Here is a 17,424-nt window from a genome sequence, read left to right on the forward strand (position 1 = left end):
AAGTATTGGCGATCACTTGATTTTGAGAAATGGACCTGTAAAATAATTGCACAAGCGTGTCAATGTGATATCTCTGGATTACTTACTGTGAAGCTTCGTGAAGTCACTGGTATATGCTGATAAACCAGCAGCATTTAACGTATTAGAAGCCAACATTTCACGTACTATACGACCGGCAGTGCTTTAATAAAAGTAGTCCAATCTGGGCGCCTAGAAATTGCTTAGTTGAGAATACTAAGGCCACATACCCGGAATCATTTTCAAATGTTAATGTTATGTAGGTGTCGAATTTTCGAAAAAAAAATATTTAATTTTAACTTGTAATCTTTTTTACAATTTAAAGTTTCATCGGGCTTTAAAAAAAACATTTGTAATTAAACATACCTGGTCTAATGGCTTGTATTGTAGATTAGAGCAGCAAGGTTGGGTTAATTCATCATCAATATGGTGGATTGCATTCTCAACAAATTCTTCTTTGATGATAACTCCCTCATTATTATACTCATACTTAATATTCATCATATCGTTTTCACCCTTCTAAAAATAGCAACATTGTTTATATTATGTAACAGTATCATCATTACAATAAGTCAGAAAGGGTCTCCCAGAACTTTTTCTTTAATAATTGGTCGCCTATTGACACGACCACAAAAATGCGCGCCTTCAGCGAGATTTTTTGCGACGATTTTATGACGTCAAAACTATTTTAATCCGATCGAGAATGTCGTTTTCACGTTGGAATATGCGGCCTACCTCGAGACCTGACTTACAGCCACTCAGAGTGAACTATGGATGATTTTTTTCAGGTAGACCAAATGGTCTTATAAGAAAAATGTAAGTAAATAAAATGTCTAGAAATTGAGTTTAAAAATAAACAATTCTATGTGAACACTTTAGGCGATATCATTAGCTAAATGTTGTAAACTAAAGCTAATTTATAACTATAATCTTCTTTGAACTATTTAAAATTATTTTGCGTAGGTACGCAATATTTTGAATTCGCGCGAGAAAATAAAATCAATAACGTAATCAATCTATTTCGGGCAATGTAAAATCTTTAGTAGAATGATGACATTTTTATAGCATTTGGTTGGTTGAATTTTCGATCAATTGGCGAGCAGTATAAAATTAAACGTAAATGTCATCATATAGCTGGAGTGTGATTGGCCAGAAATGTTGTCATTTTTTTCGACAACGTCCAGGCTGTCGAGCAGTGTTTCCGACCGTACTATAATTATAGTATTTGTACTGTAATTTTGGGCCACGTACTATGTACGATATTAAATAGGTATAGTATGCCCAAAATACTATTTTTCCTAAAAAAAAACAAGCCGACCTTGAAAATTTGGGAACCTACGGCCCGCGGCGAAATATTTAAAAAAAAAAAAAACGAGCTGATCATGAAAAATTGGGAACATGCAGCCCGCAGTGAAATAATCTTCCTAAAAAAAACGAGCCGACTATGAAAAATTGGGAACTTGCGGCCCGCGGTGGAAAATGTACACATTCTACTAAATTCTCCGTAATTTTTTTTCTGATAAACAAAAAACCTATACATTTTCAATAGATGACAACGCGTACTATATTTTATCCCCAAATACTATAATTTTGGAGGCTCTGTACTATAATTCCACTTTCAAAATATGGCAACACTGCTGTCGAGTTAAAATTTTTAATAAAGCAGTGGGAAAGTATATGCCGCAGGGGAACGTCGTATCGGTTCCTCTACGGAAAAAAAGTTGAAAATATCCACTCAGGAGAAAAGCCGAGATTTAACTGCGTAAATAGTGGCGCATTCAATGCATTCATTAGTTTTCCGTGAGAAATCCCTTGCCACGAATTGAGTTCGAGAAGTATTTAGAGTGTCACGAAATTGTAATTATTTTGATTACTCCGCGTTTGATGTAAACAATTGCATCACTTTACGATGACATCATTCATCATGAGCCGCGCATGGCAACCGGTTTACAGTACCTTTACGAGGACTTAAGTACTAAAATCAATAACCCTCAATCTAGAGGACGTTGACTCTCACCTCATGAATTCGTGTGACGTGTGTAATTAAATAAATAAATATAAAAATGAATATGAATAGTTATATACAATAAAATTAGGTAAATAAAATAAGTTTATAAAAATAAATATTGTTGATTTGTCAGTAAATAAAATGTAGTGTTACGAAATATGATAAAAATTAATTATAATAAATTTATTTTATGAAGGATTAATTCAATAAATAATAAAAATCATAACTACAAAGACTTTTAATTTGAATAGGTCCACGATCTATATTACGACTGCCACAATTTGGTACGTAATCGCGGTAATATTGAACTTGAATAGTCAGCTGTTCTTTTTGACGTTTCGCGCACGTGGGTGCGGAACGAATTTACATTAAAATAAAGTATCTAAAGGATCCTGACGTCATCCTATTATTAGGTGGCGATTTCAAACCATTCATATAACAATATTGTTGCGGTGTGTTCGAAAGTGTCGATAAGAACTTTTATTTGACTACCCCCTCCGACTAAGAGCTGAGCTAGCCTCAAGCAAGGGTTCTCAATCTAGTCTAAGGGCAGGACCAGTTGAGAATACAACGCCCTTGTGGTTTTACCAGGACCGGGGTAACGTCACTATGTACGACTTAATTTGGCAGGTGAATGTATAATCACCGAAAAACATTCCAATGTTATGGGCAATCCGACAAAATAGTGCACTCTTGCGGATACTTGTTTGTTTTAGTTCAATTAGGAGTACATATTACAGATGGCTGGATTAGTTTTTTTTAAATGCATTAGGCCTTGCCTATACCAAACCAAAATCAATAATAAATATTCTTCCATTTATAAAATATCCAAAATTCTGAATGATTTAATAACATACTATGGCTTGGTTTCGCAGGCTTTTTGTTCAATTTTAAAAACTAACATCATCAGTAAAATATCTTAGTCTTAGTTCAATGGAAACAAATAAGTCAATACGAACGAAGAAGTTTTGTGTGTACAATATTATTTACGTTGGATATTAGCAACCTATGTACACCCTTTGCCGCTGGATGATAGCAATTTTGTATTACAAATAAAAAAATATATATAAGTATAGTATACAGATGACAATATATAATGCATTATATACCTAACACTAATAATCAAATGAGCATGTGTGTTATATGAGTTACCTGTGAATCACTTGCGAACATCGACGCATCAAACTTTTCATACAAGTGACTGCTTTGGTCGCATGGAAAAGCCACTGCATCGAAAGTCAGCGACGCATCATGCATACGTTGATGGTACTTCAAAATGTGCGCAAATGAAAAAAATTCACAACACACGATGCAAACAAAGTTTCTATCGAAAAATGAAGCTCTGTTCAACCTCAGATGGTCTTCTATCGCAAAAGCAAGCGCTATTTCCTTTTTGATGTCCATTGCTTGCACTTCAATTTCACCAAACGACTGCGCAGACTGTTTTTCAAAGATATCAGATGCTATCATACAATCCATCGCAGTTTACTCGACCCTAAATGTCCATTCAGTATTTTTTAGTACTTTAGTAAAATCATTTAGTCGTTTCAAACCATTCATTTTTCGGACGAGTAGCGACCCGCACTATGACTAGCGACTCTCACTAAATACCAAACAAGTGATCATATCGAATCGAACTCAATGCATAGAAAATTTGGGTGGAAATATGGGACAATACGACCACAAGCGGTTTATTGTGCGCATATGGTTACTAATAAATAATAGGTATCGGTTACTACGCTATAATGTACCTACCTAATTCTACTGAACTCCTACTGTGTAAATGTCTAAAATATTAATATGAACATCTCACGATATATGTATGCAGAGAAATATCAATTTTTCCTTATCATAAAAATATTATAATGTTCATAGGTAACGCAATATGTCGAGAAAATGACATAGGTACGGAATATAATAAATGACCATCATTTTTAGGTTAGGTCCTGTCTGGACAGTTATTACTTTGACAGATCGTGAGAAGTGGTTTGACGTTTTAGACCACTTCTGATGGTCAGAAAATGGTTTGAAATTTGCTGGTACAGTAAACTAAACGTTAAATCTAAAACTATTCCGGTTTACTTATAACGCATGCGCCGTGCGCCAGACCTGTCAAACCGTTTAGCTGGAACGCTTAAATTTATGTTGTCATGCAGCATGGTAGATAATTTAGTATAATTTGAGACTTACAACATTAATTTGTTACAAAAAGTTTTGACAATAGAATTGGTATATTCTCACCCCATTTCACGTAGATATTGCTTCGGTTTATGGTATTTTATGGCTGCAAGTAGTTTTTTTTATAGACAATAGCCTTACCTTGTAATACCTACTTAAAAGGGACTCACAAGCGATTAATTTTATTCACCATACAATTGATCACAATTTTAGATAATCGCATTCATTATTGCTTTATATTCGAATTTATTGTGATATATAAATCACCATATTTAAATATACCTTTTCAAAAGATTTATATACCTACTCAATACTGTCTCAAAACATCTGTTTTAGCAATCGCCAATAACTCGAATCTACTCCGCAATTAATAAACGAAACAAGTATGGCCGAATTATAATATAATAGTTTCTTATAAAGTTTCAAAGATGCATTACAAAATCAAACCTTAAATTTAAGACGGCATCAAGGGAAGAAAACGGCACATATACCTGCGTACAATTGAACGTACCTGATGTATTGGCCTGTTATCTGAATTCGAAAAACCCGGTTGAGGATCATCATCATCTCGCGCTTGACGACAGCTGGTTGATTATCAAATGTTTTATCAGAGAGTTCCGCTATAAGATACTGAAAGAAGCATTATTACATTTTGTAAACACAGTAAAACCAGTTTCAGTTCACGAAACGTCCATACAACGATGTATAATAATTATATTTAACATGGATTAGTAGATAACCTAACTTACATCATACGTACCTATGTATCATAGCTGTCAAATTGTATAAACATGTAATTTTTTGAAACAAAGTTTAATATCACCTTATGTTCCTACATAGTATGTAAAAAAGCCACAGTTTACGATATTAAACTAACCATTGTTATTCCCAATCTAAAGTGATTGTAAAGGAATTTAGTTTCCAAAAACTAACCTCGAAATTGCAACTTGAAACGTCCGCATTCTCTTGCGTTACATGAAAGCGAGGATCCGGGTTTTTCGGATGGCTATTCAGCGTGTCAGACAAAGACTTGCCTTCTATATCGGAGTGTTCTCCAGCACATTCTTGCTTTACATCCATGTTAAGGGTATATATTCCAGAAGCCACGTGTTACGTGACAGACAGGATCCATTTGTTAATGTTAGAAAAGTGTTGCCACAATACTGAAAACTATTTTCGGTCGAAATTAATATATATAATAGGTCATTACCGACTCAAGTAGAAAACCGTTAATTCACAACGACTGCAGAGGCGCACCCAGGGGCGGAGGGGCAGGGGGCCCTGGCACCCCCCAAAAATGAAAATTATCAGATTGATTTTTAAACATTAAATTGAAAGCCAATAAACTATAACCTTTGGGCTTAGACAAATAAAAACACGGCATAAAAAATGATTTGTAATAATTCTCCAACAACCTTTTTAGAAAAATTTCTTAGATTTTAATTTCGAAACACTAATGTCAGGTTTTTTTAAATCCCTAATGGAACTGTCAAAAAATTCTCGGTGTCCACCCGAATTCCGGAGTGGTGTAGGTCATGGCTGGGGAGGGCTGACAGGGCTCTAGCCTTGGGGGCCCGGGCTGTGGGGGGCCCAGCGTATCAGGTTGACCAGATAAGTGAGATAACCATACATAATAAATTAGCTTTAATATTAAAAAAGTCGCCTGCGGCGCTATTATACTTCATGATCATGAACATTTTCAATTACTTAATATAATTGTGCAACATATTTTTTGATTATTATGTGTCGATACTTGACAGCTCCATTATTAAAGTAGATGTATTAAAAATCGCCAATAATTCACTGTATAAGTATCTTTAATTTTAACTTAAACTCATTTTGAAAAACGTTAATGTAGTGTTTCACACTGCCTTTAATCTTAGCGGTAGGTAAGGGGACCACCAAATATCCTAGCCTGAGGGCCCGTTTCAGGATGTGGGGACCATGGTATGGGTACACCGAGTGCAATAGACAAAAGACCGATAAACGAGAAATTTGGCTGCGAAGAAGAAAAAGTGCCCATGGGACTAATTTACATTCTCCTCCTTGGGCCCCCCCCCAATATTAAATCCTGGGTGCGCCACTGAACGACTGGTCCTACTTTTTTCATCCCCCCCCCCCGTTTTTTGTCTATGGATAACCTGTCATTGTTCTATAGAGTGCTTATACTGTAGCGTCTGTCGTGTTCACACAGGAAAAAGTTTGATTCGAATAGTTACGTGACAAATTATACACTAGCATTAAATACACCTACAAAATGTAATGCATAGATCGATGCTACATATTTTTTGGAAATCGATATTACCACTTTTTTTTGTGAAGGACTAGTCTGTTATTATAGTATTTATACCTAATTTATTATATATGTGATTTGAGATTTTTAAAGTTAATTCAATTTGAAACGTGAAAGGGAGAATCACTATGTCAAGCAATCTGGGATCTAATTTTGACAGCTGAACAGTGGACCTCTCGTTCCTTGTGCAAAAAGATAATAATATGCTCAGGCTTGATTAATCTAAAGATGGCGCTGAATAGGTACAATAACACTTGACACACTTCAATATGAATTAAGTATTTTTATGTTTTGTTGTCAAAACAAAACAATGGAGCGAAAATGAAAACATTTCCTCAATCATAACGAGATCAGCGCATCTCAATATTCAAAAGGCAAAACGTTGTTAAGGGCCCGCTGAAGAGCCCGCCGTTCAAATATAATTTAGTATAAAAAGGACCTCGGCGTCGTAACTACGTCAATTTAAATCGATCTTTTCGCAAAAATCACTAATCATCGGAGATTTTATTTCAAGAAATATTATTATTATTACTGATAATTTCTGCCGCGCGGAGAATTATTATTATTTTATGAACACCTGCGACATGAAGCCGATCAGAAAACAGGGCTGTCAAAATAATATTAAGCATTCATATTTTTTAAATGTTAATTTCATCATGGTTTTTAATCAAACCTGTGCAAGTACGTACTGATAACTTGGGTGGATTTTGTAGCAAACATACTATTGATATATATACGGGTATATTATTATTATAACCCAATTCAAATTGAACATAGGTTGATACTCAAATACTATTATAGTATGTTTATGATTTCGAGAAAATAATACGATGGTATAATTAATCCATATCAATTATTTGAAAACATTACATTCGCACTTTGCACAAAATTACAAACACATTCGAAGTTTGCCGCACACGTACAGACCACGTGATATTTGTTTACGCAAAATCGTCGCTTTTCAAAATGGCGAATTTGATTACCAGATTTTACTGCGATGAATCAGTATGTTCCTTTTTGTCTTTTTTTATTCGTAGGTTTGTTTACTATGTACACCGAGAAATTTCCATTTATAAACTCGGAAACGATTTTTACAGAAGAGTTTTGGAATATAATGCAACCAAAACTGGAAAAAATTCTATCATGGGTGTTGACTTCCTGAATTAGCTAACCCCAGGTCCATGCCACTACGTGAACCACAGTGGATATTAAGCCATTTCCACACTGGCAACAAGTTGCTGGCAACCTCATTAAATTTTACGATACTTACCATAATTGCTTAAGAAATTTTACAATAATTATCGTAAAATCTAACGAGGTTGCCAGCAAATTAACTTGTTGCCAGTGTGGACCCGGCATTAGATGCACAAAACTTAAATAATATATATTATAAATAAAAATTTAAAATTTAAAATTATAAATATAAATTATGATTTATGTCTTCGACAGCCCTGATGAAATAAATGTGAAATATGAGTCGGATCAGTCACAGAGCAAATTTATTAACACAAACAACTTTGACACGACCTTTTTATATTAACTAGTAGACCAGATATTATGGACCACATGTTAAAAAATCATATTTTCAATTCTCAAGGCCATTTCTGTAGAACGTCCTCTTAAATAGTACAATACAACAACAAAGCAAATTTTATCACTGTCAGTGCAATACAATTGCCACCCGTACTTTGAGCCAGGCACACGGACATTGGGTGTGATTTGCATCATGCACGGATAGACAAGGCAAAGTCAAAAGACATGGCCCTTTGACAATATCTTGTTTGTTACCTATACTTATTTGATCCTTGACTGAATGGGTAGGCATTAAAGTGTCTCTATTTTATTGTATTAATTGATTTATTATATCGTTTAAAAATAACAGTGTAGGTATTAAGATAAATCCCGGGTCCTGTGGCTAGCTCGGAATGTTGGTAGGACCCGGGATTCACAAAAATTAAATAATAATTAAAAAGTCTTTCTTTGTTGAACACGTGGCTTTATATTTTCAACGGTTATTTTTACAAAGAAACTTATGTTTAACAGTACCATCCAAATTAATCTTATATCGTTACGTTCCCAATGTTAATAATATCGTTTTATCGCTTATATTCTAATTATTAATTAGGTATCTGAATTCGTTTAATTGCTAAGTTTTTAGCGCGGGAATTCGTGAACTCAATACCACGTCCTCCCGCGACAATTTTTTTTCCACTCTTTTTATATTGAGCAGTGATGCCATTTTTTTTATACAATATACTCCCGAATATTAAATTTCTATGGCTTTCGTCTCTTTTATTCGGCACAATCTGACATAATATTGTTGTTTTTATATAATAAAACGCAATTTTTTTGTAGTACTTCTTCCACTTTTAAAATCCACTATTAAACGTAGAATAAGTACTACAAAAAAATTGCGTTTTATTAAATAAAAACAACAATACAATGCAGTTCCCCCATGAATTGACAGTTAACAAAATAAAATGACATACTATTATAATAATTAGATACAATTCTTACGTGCTAAGTACATGTTAAACATTTTTACAGAGTTAATCAACGAATTTTGGAAGTACGTACGCACATTGTTGACCAGAGGGCTGGTGACATGGTTACACCTAATAATAATTATTGTTATTAATTAAACTATCGGGAGAGGCCCAATAGTCATGGGTGCAACAGTATACGCTGTTAGTGTGCATTTGCCATTGGTGAATACGCGTTGTGCTTGAAAATATCGAAAGGCATAACCCGAGTGGAAAAAACTACCCACTCAAATAGTAGTACAAAACTTAAATCCAATAAAACACAGTTTTTTGTTTGATCGCTTCTACGGCATAGGTTTTTCATTATTTCGGCCATACATAATAAATAATTACGTATTCTGGCAACACTTCTCTTAAATTAATGTACCTTGGATGGATCCTGTTTGTCACGTTATTCCTGACATAAATTATTTACCATTAAAATGGACGTAAAGCGAGAATGTGATGGAGAACAATCTGATGAAGAAGTCAAGCTTTTGTTTGATACGCAGATTAGCCACCCAATCAGCCCGGAAGTTCGCACTCAAGTAAAGCAGGAGAAAGCCGACGATTCAAGTTGCAATTTTGAGGTTAGCTTTTTGAAACTATTTTTTTAGATTTGAAATAATAACGATTAGTGTGGAATAATAATATGTTGCTTTTTTATAAACTTCGTAGTGATATACAATGATATTAATCGTTGATTTAAAAAAAATAACTCGACTATACATTTTGACAGCTACGATACATTTGGTCAGGGCAGGTTATCTTCTAATTCATTTTGACTATAATTAGTATACATTGTTATACTTATGGATATTATATGAAGTTACGTGAATTGGAAGTGGTTTTACTGTGTTAACCACAATGCTTCTTTCAGTATCTTTTAACGGACCTCTTTAATACAAAGCCTGAGACGGATGATCAACTATCCGTCGTCAAGCGCGAGATTATTGAAGATGTAATAGACCCATTATGTGATGTTGAAGATCCTCAACCGGCTTCAGATTACAGGCCTATACATCAGGTTCGTTCAATTGTATAATGTGTTGTTTTTCTTCCCTTGGTGCAGTCTTATATCGATGGCTGGAATTAGCAATTCATGTTTTAATCTTAGAGCCGTTTCACACGCGACACCATTGTCTCGAGACGCTGCATGAATGGGCGCATTTATATAATACTAGAACATAACAGAAAGTTGTAAAGTTGTCTCTAGCACATTGCATACGATTGTTGATAAGCAAACATGGAAGTCAAGCGAGAATGTGATGGAGACCAATCTGGTACTGAAGACAAGTTTGATGTAACAACTAGCCATCAAAACAGCACTGACACGCGCACCTGTGTAAAGCAGGAGAACACAGATGATTTCAGTTGCTATTTTGAGGTTAGCTTTTATTTATTAAGTCCATTCCTGCGATTTTTTATAATTATTTTAGCAGAATACCTACGATAGGTTTATATTTTTTACTAATTGTTTAAGATCCGACTGATTTTCTCTTAGGGATGCTTACATACTATAGCTTACAATTTAGAAGGGATCTTTATTTAGCTACATATTTTTTCAGACTTATACGCGGCGTAAATGTGAACTCTGCCATTCTTGGTGGTGTTGGCTTGTGTGCCTCTGATAATTACCTTAGGAATCGAGGGCATCCGTTGTTTGTTCTCCCACGGTGCAGAACTAACCTGCCATTAGTAATGCCAATTGGGAGGGCAGTAACCATGTTTAATGAAACCGCTTCGGATATTGATATATTCCACTTACGTGAGGGTGAATTTAGGTGGACGTTGTTTTATAAGTTTTTAAGATAGGGTCTAACAAAGTTCACTCTGTGTGCTTCCATCTACTTTTATTTTATTACTTATTCTCTGTATTTTTATTTTTAAAAAATATTAACACTTATTTTATGTCATTTCGTGAACGCTTTAAATTTATAATTTGTTATGTTCATTATATGTAAAATAAATAAATTTGATTTGATTTGATTTGAAGAACATACGAGGATGTCAAACTTTCTTTCCAAAACCTTTTGACGTACATTTAGACAGCTACCTACCTCAAATATATAAATAAGTTTTGTTATAAAATAGATACGCTAGCTCAAAATTGTTTTTTCATATGATTACAAAAATGCATAACGTTTCTTTCAGAACCAGGCAACGCGTCTCACTGAAATTAACCCCGAGATTGACCTCCAGCCTGTTGAAGTTAAACGCGAGTTCGTTGCAGACGCAAAACACCCATTCCATGATGCAGATCCAACACCTGGATGTTCGTATTCAGATAACGGACCAGTACAGCAGGTAATTGTATATTATGCGATATTTTCTTCCGTTGGCTATGTATCCTATCACAGCTTTGTGACTAAATTTCAAAAGGTACATATTATCCTCGTCTCGGTTATACACGCTTTGTATAACTATTTTACTAACCATTTTATCTGGTTAAGTGTGATTGGGTGCATTGACCCACAGTATTTGAATGTGATGTCTGTCCCTGATGATGACCGATCGACCTATTCTTTCAGAAAGTACTTTTGTCATAACATTATTGTTTGTAGGTAGCAGAATAATACTTCGATGACATTATGCTCACGTCACATTCTGGCATGGCGACATAATAAGTCTGTGGTTTCGTCATTCCGCAGAATATTTTGAATGCTCCTATTTCAATGAATTTTATCAGTGCCCTACTTGTGCGTACTTAAAAATTACTTTCGATATTTCATCCATACATAATATTGTGAACAGTATCAGCGCCATTTTACGATACAAAGCCTGAGCATAATATCCTTTATGTACAAGCATCTCTCAAACGAGTGATCCCACTGTTCAGCTGTCAAAATTAGATCCCAGATTGTCTTCAAAACAACATAATTATAAAGTCTTTCTCGTTTCGTATTGAATTATTAATATAAAAATCGCAAATCAAATTTATAACCTATCAGTGTTTTTGTTATAAATATACATTCCTGTTATTCATAAGTTATCAAAGTAAAACTATTTCTTCATGCAAAAAAACGGTGGTAACATCGATTTCCAAAAAATGTTATTTGTAGCATTGAGCTATACATTACGTTTGCGGAAGGTGTTAGTGTTAGTGTACCTAGTAATTATGATGTACCCCATCTATCAAAATCAAACCAATCCCATTTTCAAGACACCTGCAAACCAGCAGACAATAGATTAGTGATGGGCATACATGAGATCAACGAGAACCTCATTCTGGATTTTCATAAATACATAAAGTCCCACACCATAGTCACGCTCTCACTTATATCAAGTAGGTTTATAGAAAGTGTTAAATGACATTACAATAACTAATTTGTTTCTGATAGAAAACGCGTTTTATAAAATGATGTAAGTATCTATTAATAATTATGATTATGTCAAGCTTTTTAAGATTTTGCTTAATTTAAATTGAATTAATGTCGGGACTCAAACAATCGAAGTAAAAACAAAGATTATGTACCAATTTACACCACCCAGTACCACATTCGGTTTTAATCGATTGATCACTCCGCGGAACGCCGACTCTAGTACAACCTTAAGCATTCGGAAACTTGCCGAGAACGAGTGGTCTTACCTCTTCTGTGACCCCACTGCTGACTAATCTTTATTTTATAGCACTGATGGTAAACCTATGGCACGCGAATGTTTTATGTTGAAGAGAAAAAAATATTACCTCATATAATAATAATAAAAAAAGTGATACAAATAAAAATATAAGTACTTCTATACACTATTAAAAAATAAATGACGACATAGCTATGCCTTTTTTCTACAAATTTTATTATTATTTTTACCAGTGGTATTTACCAATCGATGCGCAAACGGAACCGATGAAACTCGTGCATAAATGACAGATCATAGTGTATAAAAAAATAATAGGCAAATACTCTTCAAGAATTTATGTTTAACGTAAATATATAATTCAACATATCGCTCCTAATGCTTTATGCGTGACACGTCATATTATCGCACTCACCTCATCAGGCGGCGGAAGAAGCCGCTCCGCGAACTTCTGATTTTGATCAATTTACAATGCTTGAGACCACTGTAGCGAAAGAATGCCTCATCTGATCGCGGCAATTCTGGTGTCAATTTGTGTGTAAAAAAACAAGCTTAGTAATACAATAACAAACAATTTAATCGGTACCAACAAAAATACCTTCCCTAAATAAAAAAACTTGGTGGAGCTAGTAGTAGTAATTCTGACAGACAGGGAAAATGGAAAACCTTTCAATTATGTGAAATCTATAAAAAAAGCGTGGTTAAAATGCCCCCACGACCTTTTTGAAAAATTTTAAAACAAGCAAAAATAATATATTCAAAGAATAAAAGATATGCATTCGTATAGAAACACAGTGAAAGATAGATTTTCTCATCGTAATATTTAAACCTTTTTAATAGAATTCTTTAAAACTACTTTTACATTTTTTTCCTATAAAAAACTGCTCGGTTACTCGCTTACTTATCTCTTTTACTTACTTATTACTTATATCTCTTTCTTATAATGAACTGTTATTTGAATATCTCATAATTTCAATCTTTTAATACTTTTAAAAAATGTCTTTTTTAGATTATCGCTAGAAGCACTGTACCTACAGACCTACAGATTGAGGAACAAGACATCAAGAAAGAACTCAAAGAATATATTGAAAGGTACAAAGATGTCCCCTGTCGCAATACTAAACGTGATATTTTTCAATCGAATAATATGGTAAACACAGAATTATTAGTGGCTGTTATACTACTGGAAAAAAAATCGTTTCATAAACGAAATTTTGTGTGCAGTATCTGTTTTGATTTTTTTTCATCGTTCGACCTAATGTTGCTTCACAAAGCGATACACAAAGCAACAATAGCGAAAACAAAAGATTCCGTTGCAAGGCTGGTTAAAAGTTACGATGGTCATTTATCAAGATTTCGTCCTGGTCACGTCGTGAAATCACTCAAAATGACTTATTCTAATGAAAAGCTATTCAAGTGCGATATCTGCAATTACTCATGCAGATATTCAGGTAACATAAAAACACACAAAATGACTCATTCTGGTGAAAAGCCACTTAACTGTGATATATGCAATTACTCATGCAGAGTATATGGTCAAATGAAAAAACACAAAATGTCTCATTCAGATGAAAAGCCATATAAGTGTGATAAGTGCAATTACTCATGCAAACAATTAGGTACAATGAAAACACACAAAATGACTCATTCTGGCGAAAAGCCATTTAAATGTGACCAATGTTATTACTCATGCACACAATCTGGTACGATGAAAAGTCACAAAATGATTCATTCAGGTGAAAATCCATTTAAATGTAATATATGCAATTACTCATGCAGAGTATCTAATCAAATGAAAAAACACAAAATGTCTCATTCAAGTGAAACGCCATTTAAGTGTGATAAGTGCAATTACACGTGCAAACAATTAGATAACATGAAAAAACACAAAATTACTCATTCTGGTGAAAAGGCATTTTACTGTGATAAATGCAACTACTCATGCAAACAGTCTGGTGGCATGAAAACACACAAAATGACTCATTCTGGTGAAAAACCATTTAAATGTGATAAGTGCACATATTCATGCACGACGTCTGGTGGCATAAAAATACATAAAATGACTCATTCTGGTGAAAAGCCATTTAAATGTGATAAATGCAATTACTCATGCAGATATTCAAGTAACGTGAAAAAACATAAAATGACTCATTCTGGTGAAAAGCCATTTAACTGTGATAAATGCAATTACTCGTGCAGACAGTCCGGTAACATGAAAACACACAAAATGACACATTCTGGTGAAAAACTATTTAAATGTGATAAGTGCAAATACTCATGCAAACGATCAGATAACATGAAAAGACACAAAATGAGTCATTCTGGTAGAATGCAATTTAAATGTGATAAATGCAACTTCTCATGCAAACAATCTAGTACAATGAAAATACACAAAATGACTCATTCTGGTGAAAAGCCACTTAACTGTGATATATGCAATTACTCATGCAGAGTATCTGGTCAAATGAAAAAACACAAAATGTCTCATTCAGATGAAAAGCCATATAAGTGTGATAAGTGCAATTACACATGCATACAATTAGATAACATGAAAAAACACAAAATAACTCATTCTCGTGAAAAGCCATTTAAATGTGATAAATGCAATTACTCATGCAGATATTCAGGTAACATGAAAACACATAAAATTACTCATTCTAATGAAAAGCCATTTGACTGTGATAAGTGCAATTATTCATGCAAACAATTAGGTAACATGAAAACACACAAAATGACTCATTCAGGTGAAAAGCCATTTAAATGTGATATATCCAATTACTCATGCAGAGTATCTGGTCAAATGAAAAAACACAAAATGTCTCATTCAAGTGAAACGCCATTTAATTGTGATAAATGCAATTATTCATGCAGACAGTCAGGTAACATGAAAACACACAAAATTACTCATTCTGTTGAAAAGCCATTTTAATGTGATAAATGTAGTTTCGCATCAACAACGTTTAGCAGTATGACATTTCATTAAAGGACTAATTCTAGTGAAAAGTCATTTACATAATTATTATGATAAATGCAATTACCCATGCATATATGTCTAGGATGCCAGGCACTGACCTTTTATGCTATTGAGGCTGGCTCCATAGTCTGGTCGTCAATCCTGGTTGTATTATCAGTCTCGTTCGGTATTGTTCATTGGGTCATCCGGTGCGTGATACTTAACGGCTTAGCTTTGGTAAGTGTTTATATGCGCACGGTTGATGAATGACTGACCATTACTTGTCGCGCCAGGCAAGGGTAAAATTTGCAGGTGGGAAAGCATTTATCTGTTTTATTAAGGCCGCCCTAATTGGTGTATTCAGACAAGCCCATTTGAATGTGAAATAATTGCTCATGCATAACTTCTGGCAACATATTTCACGACTTATTTATTTCCCGCGTTTAAGAGTCATAAATTCAATATAATATTGATACCTCCACGTTTCTACGTGCATGGAGGACCCCTTAAGGGTAAAGTACGAGCAAATATATGGATGCCACATTCATGTTTCTTATAGTCCGCCAAGCCAAATGTCCTTCTATCACCGCTCGATGAATAAAATGCTCTGTATTCATTAACTAAAAATGTTCAAATTACCAGATGGGCATTTGGGATGATGATTGGGGCAGATGGGATTTCAAAAACCATACCTAATGTTGTTTCTTTTGGGCTCGATTTCTCTAAAATCGCTGTAACTTTCGACTACCTGACAAAAAGGTGACTTGGACGATTCTTAAGGTAAAACCTAAGTAAAGGCCAAGCTTTCCGCCACGGGCGAGAGTGACAGAGAGGGGGTGAGCCTTCAGGGGTAGATCGAGAGGGACAGCGATAAGGCTGAAAAGGGGACATAACCAGTGGTGATGACTGCCAGGTCAGTAAGCGGAAGCCTTTTGATCCGTGATGGACTTCGTGTTCCGTTTAGTATCGACTTTGCGAAAAATGTAATTTGTTGCTGTTTACTACATACTAACTTCCCATAGCAGTTAAGTGACGTGCATCGCGATTTGCTGGCGACACAAGGCACCCAGGGTTATCTTGATAATTTAAAAATTGAGAAATTAACTTAGATAACCCCTTTATAAATAATAGTGTAGCCGAGCGACCACTGCGAATAAAAATATAAATTAACCTACTCGTGAAAATTTAATTAATATTCAGCCGACCGACCGTCAATCTCAAATGTGCCTGTAACTTTATAAACCGTGTAAAACTTAATAATTGTGTCCTGTGTGTTGTGTTGTGTTGTGTATGTACCTTTTTTGTGAACCATAAATAATAATAAAAACCGTTGACCTTTGTGTCGATTAATTGGCACGTTCATCATTTTTATCAATCCTGCATCTTTACCCAACTGTCAAGACCTAACCTTACACTGAGCGTGCTCTATCGTCACCAAACCCAGCTTCGATTGACCGCCCTGAACAATTACATCACTGAGCTAGTCGAAGGGTAGAAGCTGGTCGTGTGACTCACACGTATCGTCCGTCGGCGTGCTACCAGGGCGTCATTAACGCCCGGTCGACCGGAGAGTTGAGTGCAGAGGTCGGATCGTGCTGTGCGGCCCCGACTACCTTCCCTACCTAGACTTCCGGGGTGTCAATATAATATTATACCAATAAAGGCGATAGCTACCCGTTCACTTATTAGCTAGGATAGAGTATCTGTAGTAAAGACTTTAAAATAATGGTCAGTCGAGAAGGAACCGAACGTGCGTACGTCATTTTTATCATCAACCGATTACGATAATATTAAATATTTTTGTAGCCCATTCTATAGCGACATAATATTATGTAATCATATCTAATAATATTTTAAATCATACAATAATAATTAT

General features: G+C 34.7%; 1 protein-coding gene across 1 annotated transcript; it reads left to right on the forward strand.

Annotated features, from left to right (window-relative positions):
- The first annotated feature begins 9,389 nt into the window (after nt 1-9,389).
- Nucleotides 9,390-17,049, forward strand: LOC147075520 (uncharacterized). Its single transcript, XM_085942419.1, has 4 exons — nt 9,390-9,609; nt 9,900-10,046; nt 11,174-11,326; nt 13,605-17,049. The coding sequence occupies exons 2-4, from the start codon at nt 10,000-10,002 to the stop codon at nt 13,747-13,749; spliced, it is 345 nt and encodes a 114-aa protein (XP_085798545.1). The 5' UTR covers nt 9,390-9,609; nt 9,900-9,999; the 3' UTR covers nt 13,750-17,049.
- Nucleotides 17,050-17,424: the final 375 nt, after the last annotated feature.

Source organism: Rhyacophila brunnea, unplaced genomic scaffold, assembly GCF_057557595.1.
Source record: "Rhyacophila brunnea isolate RB1 unplaced genomic scaffold, BYU_Rbru_1.0 scaffold_142, whole genome shotgun sequence".
NCBI classification, from domain to species: Eukaryota; Metazoa; Arthropoda; class Insecta; order Trichoptera; family Rhyacophilidae; genus Rhyacophila; species Rhyacophila brunnea.

Excerpts from the sequence above, each read along its gene's own strand:
- LOC147075520 (XM_085942419.1), top strand. The coding sequence starts at position 10,000 with ATGTTGAAGATCCTCAACCGGCTTCAGATTACAGGCCTATACATCAG. Across the intron at positions 10,047-11,173 it reads ATTACAGGCCTATACATCAG|AACCAGGCAACGCGTCTCAC; the intron begins GTTCGTTCAATT and ends CGTTTCTTTCAG. Across the intron at positions 11,327-13,604 it reads ATAACGGACCAGTACAGCAG|ATTATCGCTAGAAGCACTGT; the intron begins GTAATTGTATAT and ends TGTCTTTTTTAG.